This window comes from Myotis myotis, unplaced genomic scaffold (assembly GCF_014108235.1).
Source record: "Myotis myotis isolate mMyoMyo1 unplaced genomic scaffold, mMyoMyo1.p scaffold_m19_p_1, whole genome shotgun sequence".
Taxonomy (NCBI): Eukaryota; Metazoa; Chordata; class Mammalia; order Chiroptera; family Vespertilionidae; genus Myotis; species Myotis myotis.
The window spans coordinates 202186807-202209490 of NW_023416313.1; the positions used below are offsets into that span (position 1 = coordinate 202186807).

Consider the following 22684-nt stretch of genomic DNA (forward strand, 5'->3'; position numbering starts at 1 on the left):
GATTCTCTCTCATTGATGTTTCTATCTCTCTCTATCCCTCTCCCTTCTTCTCTGAAAACAATAAAAATACACATAAAAAAAAGAACACAGCAAAAATATAGTGTCAAGAAAAAGAGAACATTACCTATAGAGGAAAAAACAAGGTAAAAGAATAGAGATAGACTTTCTCTGAATATACTATGCTTTATAGATTTGTTTTAGAACCATGTAAATATTTTATATGGTTACAAAATAGTACTATCCTATATAATAAAAGCCTAATATGCTAAGTATCCGGTCAGCCATTCAACCAATCAAAGTATAATATGCTAATGATATGCTAAGGCTGCTCAACTGCTCGTTATGATGTGCACTGACCACCAGGGGGCAGACAGTCGACCAGTTGACCAGTCACTATGACATGCACTGACCACCAGGAGGCAGACGCTCAGACTGGTAGGTTAGCTTGCTGCTAGGGTCCAGCCAATCGTGACTGAGTGAGACTGGCCGGACACACCCTGGACCCCTCCTGTAATCCCTCTCCAGCTGGCCAACCTCCCGTGTCCTGATCATGCACCTGTGGGGTCCCTCGGCCTGGCCTGTGTCCTCTCGCAATCCAGGCTGAAGGGCCACCCCCCTCCCCGAGTGCACGAATTTCATGCACCAGTCCTCTAGTATTAAAATAAAAAAGGAAACATCTACTTCTAGCTAAGATGGAGTATCAAGGGCTAGATTTACCCTCCACCTGAAATAGAAGGGGAAAAAAGGAAACAAAAGTTTTTAAGATACTGGACATTAGGCAATGAAGGACAATGATCCCCAAGACACTGGAAACAAACAAGATGGACCCCATTACTGCCCAGATTACAACACAAGCGGGAGGAACACAGGTGGAGCCCAGCAGTTGCACAGAGAGAGCCGCTGAGATCCACAGCGTCCCCTTTGTGTATTCAGCTCAGTACTGATCAGTGCATGGTTGTGAAGAAACTACTCAATTCTGAGGAAAGAACCATCTGATAAGAATTGAAGTAACAGTGCTTGGTGTGTACAGGGGCAGGACATAGTCTGTTCCTACCAGCCAGTTGCAAAAACCTCATGATTCACAGATTACTGGGCAGAGTACGGACAGGGTCTTGCCTCACTAATGGAGAATAATTAGCCCTAAACTAAGCACTGCTCTAGCTCTACCTAAGAAATCTTAAAAGCAAGACAAAAAAATATCAAACATTTTCCAAGCAACTTAACTGTCCCAAAACAAAGCTCCAAGACACTTACAGGTCTTGTACAATACAATACAATACAATACACCCAGCAAGGTAAAATTCACAATGTCTGGCATCCAATCCAAAATTACAGGCATGTAAAGAAGGTGGAACATATGATCTATAATGAGGAAAAAAAACAACTGAAATGTACACAAAACTGAAATTGATGTTAGAACTAGCAGCAATAACTTTAAAAGTTATTATTTTTTCCATGTGTTCAAAAGTTTAGAAAAAACAGGATTGTTTAAAACACTTAAACTTAACTTCTGGAAATGAAAATACAATATGTGAGATATAAAACATACTGGAAGGGGTTAATGTCAGTTTAGACATTGCCAAATAAAAGATCAGTACACTTGAAAACACAGCAATAGAAACTATCCAAAGTAAAACCCATAGGAAAAGAGAGTATTTTAAAAAGAAGAACAGCATAGTGAGCTGTGGGACAACTTAAAACAGTCTAATATATGTATGGTTTCCGAAGGGGGAGGAATAAAAATATATAAGTAATGGCTGGAAATTTTCAAAATTTGATAAAAACTATAAACGTTCAGATCCTAGCTCAACCAAACTAAGCACAAGAAACATGAAGAAAACTATAACAAGGCATATCATAATAAAAACTGTCCAAAAACACTAATAAAGATAAAATATTAAAAGCAGAAAAAGGATCCATATATTATAGAGAGAAGAACAAAAATTTGGATTTCTCATCAGAAACAATGCAAGCAAGAAAACAGTGGTTCACTCTCCATCCCTACAGTACTGAAAAGCATCTGTCAACCTAGATTCTATACCCAGCAAAAAATCTTTCAAAAACCTAAGACAAACTAAAGATATTTTCAGACATACAAAAAGTTGAAAGAATTATCAGCAGACCAACACTACAAAAAATGTTAAAGGAAATTTTTTACATGGAAAGAAAGTGATACCAGATCTAAATATGGATCGGCACAAAGAAATGATGAGCATCAGAAATGGTTAGTACTACATGAGCAGTTATATAAGATGTTTTTCTTATTATTTAGGACTTTTTAGAAGATTACTGACTAAACAAAAATAAAGATAATTGTAATATGAGGTTTAATGCCATGTGTAAAAATAAAATATATGGCAACAATTACACAAAGGTCCACAAGGGAAAAATAAAAATACACTTACGAGTACTTGTATTAGTTTCCTACTGCTGCTGCAATAGACTGCCACAAACTGAGAGGCTTAAAACAATACCAATTTGTTATCCCAGAAGCCTGAAATCCAAATTCAGTCTTACTAAACTACAGGCATCAGCAGGACTGCATTCCTTCTGTGGTGTCTGGGAGAAAATCTATTTCCTTCCCTAGTCTGGGCTCCAGAAACCACCTACGTTCTTGGTTTGTGGCCCCTTCCCCTGTTACATCACTTCAACTTCTGCTTCTATTGTCACATCTTCTGCTCTGACGCTGACCCTCCTGCCCACTCTTATAAAGACACTTATGATTACATCTGAATAATGTATCATAATCTCCCCGTCTCAAAGTCCTTTTTGCCATGCAAGTGAACATATCCCTAAATTCCCAGGATTAAGATGTAGACATCCTTAGGGGTTGGGGGCAGCCAGGGAGAGGTCACTGGGGGCTGGGGTGGAGGGGGGGGGGGGAGAAGAGACTTATGTAATACTTTAAACAATAAAGAACTTAAATTAAAAAAAAGAGCCGAAACCGGTTTGGCTCAGTGGATAGAGCGTCGGCCTGCAGACTGAAGGGTCCCAGGTTCGATTCCGGTCAGGGGCATGTACCTGGGTTGCGGGCACGTCCCCAGTAGGGGATGTGCAGGAGGCAGCTGGTCGATGTTTCTCTCTCATCGATGTTTCTAACTCTCTATCTCTCTCCCTTCCTCTCTGTGGAAAATCAATAAAATATATTTTAAAAAAAAAAAAAAAAGAGAGAGAGAGAGATGTAGACATCTTTGGGGTAGGAGAGCATTATTCTGTTTACCACCATAAGATTACTAGTATAGAGTATTTATTAGTAAAATGTCACTTGAAGGTAAACTGTAATTAAAGATACATACTATAATCAGTAAGCAATCACTAAAACAGCAAAACAGTTATAGTTAATAAGCCAGAGGAAATGAGATAGAAATCATACAAATTATATTATTCCCCACAAAAGAAGAAAATGAGGAAAAAGGGAACAAACAGATTGATAAATGGGAAACAGCAAAATGATGGGTTTAAATCTAACTATAACAAAAATCACATTAAGTGTAAATGGACTAAAGACCAATTTATAAAGCATATTAATTCCAGGCCAGTGTTGCTCAGTGGTAGAGCATCAACCTATGAACTGGGAGCTCATGGGTCAACTCCTGGTCAGGGAACATGCCTGGGTTGGGACTCAATTCCCAGTAGGGGGTATGCAGAAGGCAGCCAATCAATAATCCTCTCTCATTATTGATGTTTCTATCTTTCTTCCTCTCTCCCTTCCTCTCTGAAATCAATAAAAAAAAATTTTTTAATTTTAAAAGCATATTATCACACTACATTAAAAAAGCAAGACATGCTCTAGCCCGTCTAGTTCAGTGGATAGAACATCGGCCAGCAGACTGAAGGGTCCTATGTTCAATTTCGGTCTTGGGCATGTACCTCGGTTGCAGGCTCAATCCCTGGCCCTAGTCGGGGCACATGCAGGAGGCAACCAATCAAAGTGTCTTTCATTTTGATGTTTCTCTCTCTCTGTCTTTCCCACTCCCTTCCACGCTCTCTAAAAATCAATGGAGCTCTAGCTGGTTTGGCTCAGTGGATAGAGCATTGGCCTGTGGACCAAAGGGTCCCAGGTTTGATTCCGGTCAAGGGCACATGCCCAGGTTGCAGGCTTGACTGCCAGTAAGGGGTGTGTAGGAGGCAGCCGATCAATGTATCTCTCTCTCCCTCTCCCTACCTCTCTGAAATCAATAAAAATGTAAAAAATAAATACATAAGTTAATTAATTAATTAATTAATTAATAATAAAAATAAATAAAAGTCAATGGGAAAATGTCTTTGGGTGAGGATTAACAACAACAAAACAAAAACAAGACGCAACTATATATTGCCTATAAAAAATAAAAATCTTGTGGCATAAAGACCCAAATATATTAAAAGTAAAAAGAATGGAAAAAGATACACCATGTTAAAACTAATTTTGAAAAGAAGCTAGAATGGCTATATACATATCAGAGAAAGTAGATTTTAGAATAAAGAATATCAGTAGAAATAACGGTCATTAAATAATGATAAGGGGATCAATTTATCAAGAGGACATAACAATCCTAAATACTAGTATTTAAGAAGCTCAACAAAGGTTCAAAATCTATGAAGCAAAAACTAATAGAATTGTAAGGAGAAATAGACAAACTCACAATTATAGTCAAATTTTCAATACTCTCTCTTGATAATCCATAGAACAAATGGGGGAAAAAATCAGTAAGGATGTAAAGAAGACTTGAGCAACATTATCAACCAACTTGATTTAATTGATATTTACAGAATTTTCCAACAACAGGAAAATTCACATTCTTTTCCAGACCAAAGAGGATATTTACCTTCCAAGAGAGAACATATTCTGGACCATATGGAATTAGAAATAAATAACAGGCATATCTTTGAAAATCCCCCAAATGTTTGAAAACTAAATAACACACTTCTAAATAATCCATGGGTAAAAGAAGAAATCAAAAAGGAATTTACAAAATGTGTGAATTAGAGGAAAATAAAAACACAATATCAAATGTTATGAAATAAAGCTAAAGTAGTATTTCTATTTAGAAATTTATTTTTAAGTGCGTATAGTAGAAAAAAGATTTCAAAGCAATGACCTCAGTTACTACCTTAAGAAATAAGAATGAGAAGAGCAAGTTAAATACAAGTAAGTGGGGGGGGAAGGTGAAAATAAAGATCAGAGAAGAAACTGTAACATACTAAGAAAAAAATTGAAAAGTATCCATTATACCAAAAGCAAGACAGGCTTTATTTCTTTTAAAATATCAATAAAATTGCACCCTATCCAGTTTGGTTCAGTGGATAGAGCCGAAGGGTCCCAGGCTCAGTTCTGGTCAAGGGCACATACCCAGGTTGCAGGCTCAATCCCCAGCCCTGGTTGGGGTTTGTGCAGGACGCAATCAATGTATCTCTCTCATATTAATGTTCTCTCTCAGTCTCTTCTCTTCCCTTCCACTCTCTCTAAAAATCAATGGAAAAATATCCTCCAGTGAGGATTAACAACAAATATCAATAAAATTGGTAAACTTCTAGTCAAATTGATCAGATAAAAAATTTCAAATTATCAATGTAAGAAATAAAAGAGGAATTACTACCCCAGATTCTACAGATATTAAAAGGATAATGATAGTATGAACAACTTTCTTAGATGAAATGGAAAAAAATTCCTTGTAAGTCAAAAACTACCAAGGTTCACTCCAGATAAAATGGATAACTTAAATAGTTAGGTATCTTTCAAAGAAATTAAATTTGTAGTTTAAAACATTCCCAGAAAGAAATTGCAGGGTCCAAATGGATTCATTTGCAAATGCTCAAAACATTTAAGGAAAAAATACCATTTATATATAAATTCTTCCAGAATACTAAAAAGGAGGGAATACCTCCCAACTCCTTATGGGGCCAACATTATCCTGATATCCAAACTACATAGATTGCAAGAAAACTATAGGTCAATATCTCTCAAAACATATAAGGAACTCTATTAAAATTTTTGCAGAGTGAATCTGACCATATATAAAGAGGATTAATACATCGTAGCAAAGTAGGGTTTATCCTAGGAATGCAATGTCAGTTTAACATTCAAAAATCAGAGTGCCCTTGGTGGTCCCGGATCTGTCTCTTGCTTCAACAGTGTTTGGACGGAACTGACCCAGGGATGCTTCTTCCAGCCTCGGGCCACTCTCCTCCATCTTATCGAGTCACCACCTTCAGAAACACCTCCAGGACCAGCCAACACGCCATTTTATTTTCTACCTTAACTCCTTATTGCCGAACAACCATGAGCTCCCAATTGGTCAGAACTATTCCGCCAGGGTGGAGGCTGCGTCAACCGCCTGGCCAACCTGCACCTGTGGGCCTCCCACACCTACCTCTCTCTGGGCTTCTATTTCCACCACCACGATGTGGCGCTTGAGGGTGTGGGCCACTTCTGCGAGTTGGCGGAGAAGAAGGGCGAGGGCACTGAGCATCTCTTAAAGGGGCAAAACAAGCATGGTGGCCGCATTCTATTCCAGGACGTGTTGAAGCCTTCCCAAGGTCAGTGGGTTAAAACTCACTACGTCATGCAAGCCGCCCTGGCCTTGGAGAGGCACCTGAACCAGACCCTTTTGGAGCTGCAGGCCCTGGGTTCTACCCTCAGCTCTGTGACTTCCGGGAGAACCACTTCCTGGATGAGGAGGTGAAATTCATCAGGAAGATGGGCCACCACCTGACTAACATCCGCAGGCTACCGGCCCCCAGGCTGGGCGTATCTCTTCGAAAGGCTCACCTTCAAGCACGACTAAGCCTTTGGAGCCCAGAGGCCTTTCAGAGGCCCCTCTGCATTCCCCAGGTGCCAGGCTTTTACCTGAGCCTCTCCCCGAAACTACTAGCCATTCTTTTAACCACCCTGAAGCCTCACCCATGCATTGGATCAAATGAAACAATTAAGCTTTTTGCAGAAAAAAATAATCAATGTAACATCATATTAACAAACCACAAAAGAAATATTGCATGAGCATCTCAATAGACTCAGAAAAATCAGTTGGCAAAATCCAACATCCATTCCTGATTTAAAACGCTCAAACTAGAAATAGGACCACCCTCAGTCTGATAAAGAACTACAAAAAAAACCTACATCTAACATCACGCTTAATAAAGAAACAATGACCCTAGCTGGTTTGGCTCAGTAGGTAGAGCATCAGCCTGCAGACTGAAGGGTCCCGGGTTCGATTCCAGTCAAGGGCAGCTTTCGGGTTCGATCCCCAGTAGGGGGCATGCAGGAGGCAGCCAATCGATGATTCTTTCTCATCATTGATATTTCTATCTCTCCCTTTCCTTTCCTCTCTGAAATCAATAAAAATATGTATTTTTAAAGGACACATATGTAATACCCTTTGTAATACTTTAAGCAATAAAATAAATAAAATAAAAATAAAAATATGTATTTTTAAAAATAATGAAACAATGAATGCTTCCTCTCACCACTTTTACTTAATAACCAGTGCAATAGACAAATAAAATAAAACTCATCTATATTGAAAAATTTTCTTAATTTACTAACAACATAATTATGTGGAAATGCTGTGGAATCTCTGGAAACCTAATAGAACTAATATGAGTTTAGAAGGTTGCATGATATGCAATCAATTTACAAACTTAATTGTACTCTATACTAGTAAAGAAAAATCAGAAATTTAAATTTTTAAAAGTCCATTTACAGCAATATCAAAAATATTTTAAGTACTTAGAGATAAACCTGACAGAAATGTGAAGATCTGTATACTGAAAAATAAAATGTATTGATGGGAAAAAATTAAAGACATAAGTAAGTAGGGATATGCCATATTTGTGGGTTGGAAGACTCAACATTTAGAACTGTCAATTTTCCCCCACTTGATCTATTGATTCCATACAATCCTAATCAAAATCCCACATATTTTTGTGAAAATTGACACACTGATTGTAAAATGTCATGTGGAAGTGCTAAGAAGGTCAAATAGCCAAAATATCTTGGAAAAAGAACAAATTTGGAGGGCTAACACACTATCTGATTTCAATATGCATTATAAAACTACAATAATCAAGACAGTGAGTTATTAGTGTGAAGACAGACAAATCAGTGAAACAGAATTGAGAGTCCAGAAATAGATCCACATACATGTGGCCTCTAATTTTTGACAGAGGTACAATGGCAATTCATAGCTCAACAGATTATGCTGGAACAATTGGATGTCTATCTGCAGAAAAAACTTTAATCCATACCTTGCACCATATTAAAAATTTCTTTCAAAATGGATCATAGATCTAAATATAAAACCTCAATTATAAAGCTTCTACGGGAAAAAAAAAAAAGAAAAAAGAAAAAAAACACACCTTGACCTGGGATTAAGGCAGCAATTTCTTAGATACAACAAAATCACAATTTAGAAAATAACAAATTGATCAGCTCGACTTAAATACCTGCTCTTTGAAAGATACTATTAAGATAATGAAAATACAAGAAACAATCCGGAAGAAAATATTTTCACAGCGTATGTCAAATAAAGGTCTTGTATCCCCCCTGTACCTTCTTCTACCTGCATCCAACTCACTCCCCGACCTTGAAATTACCACATTGTTGTCCATGACTTCTTTCTTTTTTCTACCCAGTCCTTCTAATCCGTCCACACACCAATACCCTCATCCCCCCACCCATCCCACCTCATCCCCGCCACCAGAGCTGTCTGCCTGCTCTCTATCTATGAGTTTGTCCCTATTTTTCTTGTTAGTTCAGTTTGTTCATTAAATTCCACCTATGAGTGAAATTATTTGGTACTTGTCTTTCTCTGACTGGCTTACTTCACTTAGTATGTTTTCCAGGTCCATCCATGCTGTCGCAAAGGGTAAAATTTTCTTCCTTTTTATGACCAAGAACTATAAAAATTTAATGACAACAAAACAAGCAAGCAATCTATTTTTAAAATGGACAAAAGGTGAACCCTTGCCCTAACCGGTTTGGCTCAGTGGATAGAGCATCGGCCTCTAGACTGAAGGGTCCCAGGTTCCATTCCGGTCAAGGGCATGTACCTTGGTTGCGGGCACATCCTAGTGGGGGGGGGGGGGGGTGTAGGAGGCAGCTGATCGATGTTTCTCTCTCATCGATGCTTCTCACTCTCTATGCCTCACCCTTCCTCTCTGTAAAAAAACAATAAAATATATTTTTTTTAAAAAGGTGAACCCTTTACCAAAGAACATATATGGATAGTAAATAAGCACTTGTAAAGATGTTCAACATCATTGTTAATTAGGGAATTCAAAGTAAAACCACATTGAGAGACAACAATATAACTGTTAGAATGATTAACACTTTAAAAATCTAACCATACCAAGTGGTGGTGAGAATATGGAGGAACTGGAACTCAAGTGTATTGTTGGCATGCATGTAAAATGATACAACCACTTTGAAAGCAAGCTTAGCAGTTTCTTGAAATGTTACACATACACCTTCCTTACAATCTAGTCATTACACTCCTCGGTACTTTGCCCAGAAGAAATAAAAGTACATGTCCACACAAAGACTTATACACAAATGCTCACAGCAACTTTGTAATAGCCAGAAACTAGAAACAAATCCAAATGTCCATCAAAAGGTGAGTGGGTAAACAAAATGTATTCCGGCCATACAATGGAATACTGCTCAGCATAAAAAAGGAATGACTTATTGATGCATGTTAGAATATGGCAAGGTTGCGGGTGTGATCCCCGGTCAGGGCACATACAAGAATCAACCAATGAATGCATAAGTAAGGAGAACAACAAATCAATGTTTCTCTCTCCCCTCTCAAAATAAAAAGGGGGAAAAAAGAAAAACAAAATATTCTCGGTGAGGATTAACAACAACAACTTACTGTTAATTTTGAGTGGCTTTTTTTTCATGGTTTTTTTCCTTTCAAGTTTTTTTTAAAATCTTTATTGTTTAAAGTACTACATATGTCCCCTTTTTTCTCCCATTGACCCCTTATAGCCCGCCCCCCCCCCCTCTTTTTTCTTTTCTTTTTTTGTTTTTGTTAATCCTCACCAGAGGATTTTTTTTTTTTTCATTGCTTTTTTAGAGAAAGTAGAAGGGCGAGAGAAAGAGAAACATCAGTGTGAGAAAGACACATTGATTGGTTGACTCCCGCATGTTCTTGACTGGGACTCAAACCCTCAACCTTTTGGTGCGCGGGCTAAACACCGAGCCAGGGCAGCCAGGGAAACTTTGAGCTTTGATAGCTATTCCTGGTTTATTGGGGGAGAAGAGGGGTTAAGTTCTTACCATTTTTTTTTGTTTGTTTGCTAAATCTCACCCAAGGATATTTTTTCGTTGATTTTTAGAGAGAATGATAGGGAAAGGGAGAGACAGAGAAACACTGATGTCTTTTCTATTGGTTGCCTCCCTCACGCGCCCGTACGGGCGGAGATCAACCGAAGGTACGTGAATCAAACCCAAGACCCTTCAGTCCCCAGCCTGATGCGCAAACCTGTGACCCTTCAGTCCGCGGGCTGATGCTCTATCCACTCAGCCAAGCCTGCTAGGGCAAGTCATTACCATTTAGACATACATACTGAAACATTTACAGACAACAACAACAAAGAACAGATTTGATTAGCTTCAAAATAACCTGAGGCCAAGGAAGGAAGGGGGAGGAGAGCGTAAATGAAACAAGATTGGCCATAAGTTGGTCATAGTTGACTCTGGGTGATAAATACATAGAGATTCATTGTATTATTCTCTCCGCTTTCGCATGGGTTTGAAACTCATATAACAGAAGGTTTTAATTACCTCTATAATCTCTACCCAGTCTTTCTTTTTTAAGAGTAACTTCATTAGTTCTAGAGAGAGGAGCATCAGTGTGAAAGAAAAACAGTGATCAGTTGCCTCCCGTACATCCTGTCCGGTGATAGAACCGCAGCCTGGACATGTGCCCTGACCTGGAATCGAACCCCAGTCAAGAGCTATGAACGGCCCTCGCTGGTTTGGCTCAGTGGATAGAGCATCGGCCTGCCGACTCAAGGGTCCCAGGTTCGATTCCGGTCAAGGGCACGTGCCCAGGTTGCGGGCTCGATCCCCGGTGGGGGGGGGGGGGGTGCAGGAGGCAGCCAATCAATGATTCATCATTGATGTTTCAATCTCTCCCCCCTTCTGAAATCAATTTTTAAAAAAAAAAAAAAAAAAAAAGAGCTATGAACATCAGCGAGTTTCTAGGAAGAACCCTGCCCGCGGTCCGGCCTGCCCCACCCCCACCCGCGTGCAGGGATTCCCAGGCCTAACCCAGCCCGTCCGGTCCCGGTCCGGGGCAGGCTTACCTGGGCCCCGGTGCCGCTTCTCCATCCAGATGTAGCAGTTGTTCTGGGCCACCCCGGTCTGCGAGTCCAGGAAGGGCAGCCGGACACTGCGCTCGGCGCACAACCGCGAGTTGTAGCTCCGACAGTGCTCGATAGCCTCCTTGTAGAACTGGTCGCCGAGCCTGGCGGGCGACAGAGAGGAGGGTGAGGCCGGGGAACCCATACACAGCCCGGGGAGCGCCACCCACCCGCCTCGCCGGAAGGGTTTGCCGTCCAGAAGGCCAGTGAGGACCAGGCCTGGCCCGCGGATACATCCAACCCGGTGTCGCGTCTCCACCGGTTCTGGTTCCTGGAAGGAACCCACCAGGAACCTTGGAAACCTCTTTCTCCAAGAACCCAGGGCCCCGAGCGCACACTGGGGGAATTAGTAAACCGAGACCTCATTTAAAACGGAGTCTGGAGCCTGGAAGTGAGAAAGAACCCTTAGGACCGAGCCGTCCTAGACCCGCCGCCCTGGTCGTCCCGGTGTCCGAAGCGCTCCCAGCCCCTCGACGCGCCGCTATGGCCCCCGCAGGAAGTGATGCGCTGTGCTTCCTCCCGGAGGGGAGCCGCCCGTCCAACCGCCACGCAGCCAATGGGAGGCGTCCCGCCAGGAATGAGGAGTCACAGAACTTCCAACTTCCGTTTTTACCGATTGACTCTTCCCGGACAGCAGCCCCACCCAAGCCCAGAAACGGTTCCTCTCCTTTGTTTCTCGGATTTGGACAACAGTCACCATTAGAGAGCGGCCATAACTGCCAATTCTTGTGTTGTTCCCCAAAGAACCAACTTTCCTGGAGAAAGACCTGGCCATTTGTTTAACCGAGAATAAGTCCCTGTTCTAGGAAGCACGAGGTTCCTTTCCAAAAAGACGTAGCTTTGGAACCACCTTGTGCATGGGACCTCCAGGAAGAGCCGGCTTCTAGAGCGCCCTCATTAACATGCCCCAGGAGACACACTTTGTTCTCACTGATTGCCAGCAAAGACAGTCTAGAACAGTGGTTCTCAACCTTCCTAATGCCATGACCCTTTAATACAGTTCGTCATGTGGTGGCGACCCCCAACGACAAAATTATTTTCGTTGCTACTTCATAACTGTAATTTTGCTACTGTTATGAATCGTAATGTAGATATCTGATATGCAGGATGTATTTTCACCTGAACATAATTAAAGCATAGTGATTAATCACAAAAACAATATGTAATTATATATGTGTTTTCCGATGGTCTTAGGCGATCCCTGTGAAAGGGTTGTTCGACCCCCAAAGGGGTCGCGACCCACAGGTTGAGAACCGCTGGTCTAGAATGAACCCTACTCTCCAGCATAGATGCACAGATTTCCATTACAATAGACAAACTACCTAAATAAAAGACTTAGAAGGACAGAGGAGACAATCCATGATGGGAGAGCTATGGTTAGGGAAGGAGGTGAAGAGGGCATGCACCAGTCTTTTAGAACCACACACTTACAGAAAAATAACTTTCTGCCCTGGCCGTTGGGCTCAGTGGATACAGCACTGGCCTGTGCACCAAAGGGTGGCAGGCTCCATTCCTGGTCTAGGGTACATACCTTGGATGCAGGTAATCAATCAATGTGTCCCTCTCATCTCTCTCTCTCTCTCTCTCTCTCTCTCTCTCTCTCCCCTCGCCTCACTTTCTTCTACTCTAAAAATCAATGGAAAAAATATCCTCAGTCCTGGCCAGTGTTTCTCAGTGGTTGAGTGCCAAACTATGAACCAGGAGGTCATGGTTTGATTCCTGGTCAGATTGTGGGCTCAATCCCCAGTGTGGGGCATGCAGGAGGCAATTAATCGATGATTTTCTCTCATCATTGATATGTCTATCTTGCCCTCTCCCTTCCTCTCTGAAATCAGTAAAAATATTTTTTAAAGTATATTTTAATATTTTTTTAATATATTATATATATATATACACATATATATCTGTAAATATATCCTCAGGTGAGGATAACAAAAATAAATAAATAAAGCTCAATAGAGCTTTAAAAAAAAAAAAGAACTTCCTGATGATAAATAAAAGAAGCATTTAAAATAATAATAGTTGATTTTGAACTCAAAATAATTCAATTCAAAACCTAGAAAGATCTTTCTGGTTTTCTGATTAAGCACAGTAAATTGTATATTCCTGAATCTTTGGTATCCTTGGACATGTGGTAATGCTACTAATTTTAAGATAGTATCCTTTTCAAGGGCCAAAAATATAACATTGATAAAAACTGATCAAATGTAAGGCACTTACCTAAAACTCATATCAAATAATACTGAAGGTTGAGAAAACCAAGATGGCGGCACAGGTAAACACCTGAAATTGCTGCCTCACACAACCACTTCAAAAACACAACTAAAAGACAAAACGAACATCATCCAGAACCACGGGAAGGCTGGCTGGGTGGAAATTCTACAACTAGAAGGAAGAGAAAAGCACACTGAGGCTCAGAGGAGGTGCGGAAGTAAAGTGCAGAGGTACGGAGGCGCGCACGGAAAGGGCTGGCAACTGAGGACGCAGCTGTCTTTTTCAATCCGGAGGGAGACACAAGCTCCCAATGGCCCTGCTCCAGTTCCGTGCGAGTCTCTGGGGACCCAGACTCATACGGGGAGAAACTGGACTGTCTGGCAGCGGGCAGAACTCGGAACTCAAGGGCCACTTTCTCTCAAAGGTGCTTGCAGCGATTACCGGGACACTGAGACTCGGGGCCCCTTAGGGCAGGGCTGAGGATCAGCCATAGCTGCTTGTTCCGCCCTGTTGATTCCCTGAGACCTCACCCCACCCAAGCTGCGGCAGAGGCTTTTGCATATGAATGCCCTGGCCCTTTGCAATCTGAAAATTACCTAACAAACTGCAGCTGGGCCAGACAGACCCAGAGCTTCCAAGAGAAGGTCCAAGATCCCACAGCAGCTTGCATTGCTTCACAGCTGGGCCTCATTTGGGCACCTCCAAACCCCAAACAAGGAAGGGGAATCTGAAGATCTCTTCGTAGCTCCTGCTGGGTAGCCTCAGGCAGAGGCTAAATTAGCACCTTTTTAGAGATCCAAGTGCCAGTGTACCCAGTGGTCAGAGTGGGACCATCCAGATTACAACTCCTCAGATCCATATGGGACACACTCAGGGGGCAGACTCAGTGAGCACCAAAGCCCCACTGAAGCAAGTCTTGCCCCATAAGGGTGTCTCCAGCACAGAAGTTCTCCCACTGCAGACACAGCTGGTTCTCACAGCCAATTGGCCTGGTAGTCAATTCCTCCCAGTGATACCTACAACAATCAAGGCTTAACTACAACAAGACTGTGCACAAAGACCACAAGGGGGTGCACCAAGAGTGTCCTCCTCAGGTAATTGGGGAGGCTGAACCACTGGGCCCTAGAGGACAGTTAGCACAGAAAACCACTTTATCAACACAGGGAAGCATAAAAAATGCGGAGACAAAGAAAAAGGACACAAATGACAGAAATGGAGGAAAGCAAACTACTGGATATAGAGTTCAAAACCACACTTTTAAGGTTTTTCAAGAATTTTCTAGAATCCACTGATATATTTAGTAAGACCCTCAATAAGTCTAGTGAGACCCTCGAGGATATGAAAAAGGACCAACTAGAAATTAAGCATACACTGACTGAAATAAAGAATATTATGCAGAGATCCAACAGCAGACTAGAGGATCGCAAGAATCAAGTCAAAGATTTGAAATATGAAGAAGCAAAAAATACCCAACCAGAAAAGCAAAAAGAAAAAAGAATCCAAAAATATGAAAATAGTGTAAGGAGCCTCTGGGACAAGTTCAAGCCTACCAACATCCGAATTATGGGGGTGCCAGAAGAAGAGAGAGAGCAAGATATTGAAAACCTATTTGAAGAAATAATGACAGAAAACCTCCCCTACCTGGTGAAAGAAATAGACTTACAAGTCCAGGAAGCGCAGAGAACCCCAAACAAAAGGAATCCACCAAGACACATCATAATTAAAATGCCAAGAGCAGCCAAAACCGGTTTGGCTCAGAGGATAGAGCGTCGGCCTGCGGACTGAAAGGTCCCAGGTTCGATTCCGGTCAAGGGCATGTACCTGGGTTGCGGGCACATCCCCAGTAGGAGATGTGCAGGAGGCAGCTGATCGATGTTTCTCTCTCATTGATGTTTCTAACTCTCTATCTCTCTCCCTTTCTCTCTGTAAAAAATCAATAAAAAATAAAAAAAAATAAAAAAAAAATGCCAAGAGCAAAAGACAAAGAGAGAATCTTAAAAGCAGCAAGAGAAAGAAACTCAGTTACCTACAAGGGAATACCCATACGACTGTCAGCTGATTTCTCAAGAGAAATTTTGCAGGCCAGAAGGGAGTGGCAAGAAATATTCAGAGTGATGAATAGCAAGAACCTACAATCAAGATTACTTTATCCAGCAAAGCTATCATTCAGAATTGAAGATCAGATAAAGAGCTTCACAGATAAGAAAAAGCTAAAGGAGTTCATCACCAAACCAGTATTATATGAAATGCTAAAAGGTATTCTTTAAGAAGAGGAAGAAGAAGAAAAAGGTAAAGATAAAAATTATGAACAACAAATACATATCTATCAACAAGTGAATCTAAAAATCAAGTGAATAAAAAATCTGATGAACAGAATAAACTGGTGAATATAATAGAATCAAGGACATAGAAAGGGAGTGGACTGCTAATTCTCGGGGGGAAAGGGGTGTGGGAGGTGCGGGAAGAGACTGGACAAAAATTGTACACCTATGGATGAGGACAGTGGGGCGGGGGGGGGGGGGTGTTAAGGGCAGAGGGTGGAGTGGGAACCGGGTGGAGGGGAGCTATGGGGGGAAAAAGAGGAATAACTGTAATAATCTAAACAATAAATATTAAAAAAAATAATATTGAAGGTCAACTGTAATTGAAAATAATTCAATTAAATTTTTAAAGTTATAGCAATAATATTTGTTTTGCCTACCAAATTAATAAAGAGTAAAATTTTGAAATTTAAATCACAAAAAAAAATCAATGAGATCAAATACCTAATAAATGACAGATAGGCACATGTTGGAGGTTAATAAATGGCTCCTGAATACAAATGTCATAACATAATCATTGCCAGGTGAACTTGAGCCTCTTCACGGAGAGGAGGAGGAGACCGGAAGGGGAGAGCCTGGGAACGCAGGGCCAAAGGGAGAATCAAGTAGCTCATTTTGAAGCAACATTATGAATGTCCCTTTGTTTTGATTCTATGTAGATTTGAAAAGCCAAAATCAGGGAGGAAAGTCACTAAGTTAAAAATAATATATCTCTTAACCAAAATATTTAGAGGAATAAAGAAAGCAAATTTTAAATAAAATTTCCCACACTTTTTTATTTTTAAGTCAGTGGATCAGCGTCTACCAAAGAGTTTAAAGCAAATTTCTCATTCTGGGAAGATGCAATCGTTGCAGCTTCTGAGGCATCATTTCAAAATTACTTACTGACATGCCCCCTTAAAAAAAAAAAAAAAGGCCCTTTATTCCTTTTTCACCTCTGAATATCTTCACCCAACAGGAAGGCAAAACGTGTTCAGAAAGTGTCCTACCAGTTGAAAACCAAACTGTAATTAAATTGTAATAGTTACACAGGTGCAACTGAATTGGGGAGGGGAATGAAAGCCCATTAAAAATGCTATAAAACATAACACCACATATGCTGATGTAATCAAGATTGGTAACAAGGATCATGAGATTGATCAAAAATAAAGAAACATTTCCTACAAAGTGTTCGCATGTGTATCCCACCAGCTTAAACGTCTCCTAAAGCGATGTGGCTCAGCACAGGCACGGTGGCCAGCGTGGCCAGGGGACCCCGGATGCTCCAGCTCCCCTCCACAGCACAGCGACCAGCCACGCCACACCGATGGGAACTGACACGAAAGAACACCTGACAGGGACGTGTCCAATGTGAGAAGCAGTTACCTGTTTTCCCACAATCTTAGGACAGACTGCCAAAAGAGATATTAACTACTCCAACCCCAGAAAGCCTGCAAAAAGATAACCCATTAAAAAGAAAATTGTACACTAAAACTCATCAACTGGAGAGACGAGAGTCTCCATTTTTAAAACAAACTTCTGGAAGCCAAGACAAAAGGAATCTATAGTCGGTGCTCAAATTAGACTGTCCCTGCTATGCTCGTAACTCACTACCAACAACTTCAGTCCGAAAGAGAGGAACAAGAAAGTGAACCTGCTGAAAAGGAACAGTGGGGCCCTAGCTGGTTTGGCTCAGTGGATAGAGCGTTGGCCTATGGACCGAAAGGTCCTGGGTTCGATTCCAGTCAAGGGTACATGCCCGGGTGGCAAGCTTGATCCCCAGTGGGGGGCGTGCAGGAGGCACCTGATCAGTGATTCACTCTCATCATTGGTGTTTCTATCTCTCTCTCCCTCTTCCTTCTTCTCTGAAGTCAATAAAAATATATATTTTTTAAAAAAGAAAAGAAAATGAAAAGTGAGGTTGGCCAAGTCCGGGCCCGATGCGGAATGGAACAAGGAAGTCAAACAAAGTGATGCACTGAGTGAAAATTAATTTCATCCTAAATACTTTCCACTTTCATAACATGCAACGTTATTAGTAACAGGCATGCTGGGGGTGTATTTTTAAATGTACTCTTTGTGTGAATAATACCTCCCTTATGTAAACAGAAAAGGCTTCCTGGGGACTGGAACAACTGTATTAAAGATTGAAGCTGCAAAAATGTGACATCCAACACCCTCTCTGCCCTCCTCTCCGGGGAAGTCACTTTTAAACAGACCAGGCGCTGGCAGAGATTTGGAAATAAAACGTGAAGCCTTTTCCAAGATATGGGAGGAGAAAAGAGGCCTGAACCTCCTTGGTAAATTCAAGCAGCTCTTCTCCAAAAGTTAATTAGCCAAAATCTTCACAAGGCTTGCGCTGCTGTCTAGAAGAAAATAATAGCCAGGTCTCCCTAACCCATGGAAAGCAATTTGACAGGATAGAGGACAAATGTCCTTTTCAATGTGGTATTTCTTTAAAAAAAAAAAAAATACCCCACAGTGATAGGATCTCAGGGGTGACATTTGCATGTGAGTTGCAAGGGGCAGAGGGAGCAAGGAAAAGCTGGCAGCGAATGACTCATTTTGTGAAGTGGTGACCAGCAGGCCTCAGGCTGGGTCAGGCACAGCCACGCCTCAACCATCACCTATCCACACCAAACCAAGAGGGCTGGCTTTCCTGCTGGATGATAGACATCCTAGGCTGGCACAGGCAGAGTAGAACAATGTTCTCGTCTGCAGCTGACTTTAGGCTACTCATGACTACAATCAGAAGCGAGGAAGGCCAGGGAACCAATTGCTGGGCTCTCTGCGTGGAGCCGTGCTGGCTGCCTGGGTCTGGGGCTTTGTGAGGGGTGAGATCCCTTAGGACCCACCTGGAAAGAAGGTAGCCTAGCTGTGCAAGTGCTCCGTGACCCCCTGCAGCACATCTGTGGAGAAATGGATTCCAGGGGCCAAAGAGGACCCACAGTGGGAAAAGTGAGACTTCTCCAAAATGAATGCCAGTGAAGCTCTAACGGTGATTTTCAGGGCCCGTAGCACACACACGCACCCCTCAAGATTCTTGCTCCTCTCCTTCCTCACACTTTCACTTCCCTCTCCCTTGAGACCTGATTGCTGTTCTCATAGATTCCAGACCCAGCCCTCCAACCCAAACACCTGGGCTCTCTGGCTCTTCACTGTCCCTCTGGTCCTGTGTTCTGACCCAAGGACAGACGCCCTGCCTTACCGCAAACACCTGTCCATAAGCAACTTCCTCATCTCTTGCCAGAACCTGCTCCCGCCCCCGAGTCTGCATTCTTCTAGGGTCGGGGATGGGGAGAGGAACACTGCTCTCCTATCTCCCTAGCAAGCTGTCCTTGGCCCTTCCCTTTCCTTCATGCCATCTGGCACTGAATTCTTTCCTTTCTTAGGGCTTGTCCTTTCCCTCCATTCCCACTGCATGGCCACAAATCCCCTTGGACTGTAAAAAAGGACCTTGGCCCATCACAGTTATCTGTGCACAAAAACAAGAGTCAGCAGAGATAAACAGAAGCCCTGGCCTACAGTAGGATTTCTGTCCCCTCCTCCCCCAGGGGCTGCTCTTTTGTGCATGGGCACCTGGATTTTCTGTTGTCCCACCCAGCTACCCATGCTTCCACAGCGGCCCACAAACACAATAAAACTCATCTACAGCAATAGACTAACTTCCTCCTGTGTGCATTTAAGTATGTTTAACTGAGGCATGGAAAACCATCTCCCATTTATGTAATTTTTGTGTATGTGTATGTGTTTTGTTTGTTTTGTTTAAAAACATATTTTTTACTGATTTCAGAGAGGGAATCAAACTGTGACCTCCTGATTCATAGGTCAACATTCAACCACTGAGCCATGCCGGCCTGGCTATGTAGTGTTTTATAATTAGCAAGAGAGGGGCAATATTGGGCAAGGTGAGAAGCTTTTCACTTTCCTCATAGTTATACTATTCCTACAGCTGCCCTTGACACAAAGCCAAGTTTCATGTTTGCTATGGACTGAAATATGTGTCTCCCCCAAATTCACATATTGAAGGCCTAACCCTCAGTGTGGGTATTTGGAGATGCAACATTTGAGGATGAAGGGATTAGTTCCCTCATAAGAAGAGAAATCTCTCCTCTTTCTCTCTCTCTCTCCCCACCCCCTCTACTTTCTCCACCCCCCATGTGAAGAGACAGCATGAGAACAGCCATCTGCAAGTCAGGAAGAAAACCCTCAACCATCACCAGAACTAGCCTCTGCTGCCACCCTGATCTCAGATTTCCCAGCCTCCAGAATTGTGAAAAATAAATGTCTGTTGTTTAAGCCATCCAGTCTATGTTTGTTTTGTTATAGCAGCCCAAGCTGACTAAGACAGTGTTTCTGATATTTAACATAGGAAAGGGCTATAGGTGATGGGTAAGAGATTCCAGTCCCCTTCCTCCCTCATCCTGTCCCCTTCCAACAAAGACAACAATAACACTACTATTAATAATACCAATATATCAATTTCAACTCAATTCATTCTTTATATTTGTCTTCCCTACTAAACTATAAACTCCATGAGGGCACCGACCACATTCACAGGGCCACTGCACACAGCCACTCGGGACTTGCACTGAACAACTCCAGGAGGCACTGCTCACAGAAACTTCAACATGAAAGGCTCCCCCGGGGGCGGTGCATACTTGGCCTTTTTATTGATTTACCCCAGTGTCCTGTACAGAGAGCCCAGCACACAGTAGGTGCCTAATAAGTCTTTGTTGAGTTGCTTCCAACAATTCCTCTGCCGTTCGCCTACGGTAGGGGTTTAAATGAGAGAGGTAAAGCGTATGCAGCATGCATGGGCGTGGTCTCCTGAGTTTTTTGCACATATAGGTCGGTGTTTTAGATCGCATGGCTGTCTACTTGCAACTTTGGGGAAAAATATGAGAGAATGTCTGCAATCACTCTCATTTAGCTCAGCTCCCGGGTTATTGCAGCAGGCACCTGACTACAATCACTGTAACTTTTCTCCTACCCACCCTGACAAAAAGAATTCGCCCTCAAACCCAGCGTTTAGTCTTGGACTTCTTAGTATAGTAGCCCAGATGGCTCTCAAAGGTGCCCAAATTCCTCTACCAAGCCGCCAAGGCCCTTGGAGAGGTATGGGGGGGGGGGGGGGGGGAGGGTATGGGGAGCAGAGGAAAAAGGACAGAGACTGGGAATCAGGCAGATCTGAGTCCAGCTCCACCCCTTACTGGTTGCACAGCCCTGAGGCAAGTGACTCATCCTCCCTGAGCCTAAATTCTACTTCCCACATGTGGGTATGATCAGTGGTCATTCCTTTCTCCTCCCCCCAAAGAGTAATATTGTCTGCCACTTTGTGAATGACCCTCTGCCTGAGCTGGCCCGTGCCCTCCACGTGGCACACATACACACCACACCCACTGCTGCAGTGTCTTCAAGGCTGTTCGGTGACCGCCCAAACCTCTGTCCTAAGACAGAAGGCAGTGGGTGGCAGAGGTCGAACCTCAGGCATCCTGGAGAACACCGAAATGGTTGTGTAATGATCCCAGAAGTCCGAAGCCTGCCCCAAATGTAGAGACTGCATCTGGCTGTTTGTCACTTTGCCCCCAAGCCCAGCACAGCTTGCTATGTTGAATTGAAAGAAGAAAGAATGGCTGAATAATCTGATCTTTCCACATACATGCAGCAGACAGCCCTACCCCTGGACTCCAACAAAATGCTTCCTCCCACCTGGAATCCTTGCCTTCTGCCCGTGGTCTGACTGAGTCCTGCCTCTTCTAGAAAGCCTCCCAGTTATCCCGGCCAATAAAGCTTGCTCTCTGCCTTCTCTGAGCTCCCCACGTTTCACTTGTGTTTTCCCCACCTGAACTGCCCTCCTCATCTCTCCCCACCCGACTAGATTATAGCATTTTGAAGACAGGGACTAAGAGTTCCATACTCAGCGCTACCCAACCAAGCATAGTGCAGGGAATTCAGAAGCATGTGGTCAATATGGATTGCTCGATTGAAACGCCATGTCATCCTTAGCACACTAATGGGAGCTTCGCAGTTGAGAGAGGCTTGGGACACTTGAAGTTTCTCCATGTGAAGTTACCTGGCGTCTCCACGGCACAGGATTAGGCATCTGAAAACAGACATCCTACAAGCTCACATCCTACTGAATTTTCCTTCAGCTCTTGGGGTTTTTTTTCGTTTCTCCATCTACAATCTTCACACCACAAGATGCAGATATTCTCCTTCTCTGAACTTTACAAGCTCACTATGTGATGTCATCTGCTGATGCAGGAAGCATCCCTTGGTGCTTATCAAGCATGCCATCACCCAACTCTCCAGGAAAATGGCCTAGGGCTCGGGATGCAAACTTTGGTTTGTGGCAGAATCAGTGGGGGTGGGGCAGGGGCTGTGAAATTCTGATTCTGTAGGCTTGAGATGTGATCTAAGGTATCTGTAGTTCTGACAGATCCCCCAGTGACTGAGAAATCTGAAGATGATCTAAAGATAGCTCCCCAACCTCCAAAGCAAGGACATGAGCAAGAGGGCCTTGTGAGGCTCTTGGGCCATATTTTAATGGCAGAATTGGAAGGCCCAATTAACTGACTGTAACTCGGCTGGTTTAGTTCGGGCAGGCGGCCTGGATTAACCTGGAAGCACTAACTTGTAGCAGACTAGTCCCACAGGCGTCTTCGTCCTTAACAAAGCATCCGAGAGGCCTGGTCGGGGCATCCTTAGACTGGTCACTCTGGCAGCGATTCTGACTTTCATAACATCCCAGGAAAGGCATATTGGGTACAAGGGCGCTGCCTTGCAAAAGCCGTCAGATGAAGACTTGGAACCCTAAGAAC

General features: G+C 42.7%; 1 protein-coding gene across 1 annotated transcript in view; it reads right to left on the reverse strand.

Annotated features, from left to right (window-relative positions):
* The window catches only part of DPF3 (double PHD fingers 3), a 266506-nt gene that overhangs the window by 139968 nt on the left and 103854 nt on the right, over positions 1-22684 (reverse strand). Inside the window, exon 2 of the mRNA XM_036311929.1 lies at positions 11290-11450. Coding sequence (XP_036167822.1) covers positions 11290-11450 — 161 coding nt within the window. The remainder of the gene's footprint in view (positions 1-11289; positions 11451-22684) is intronic.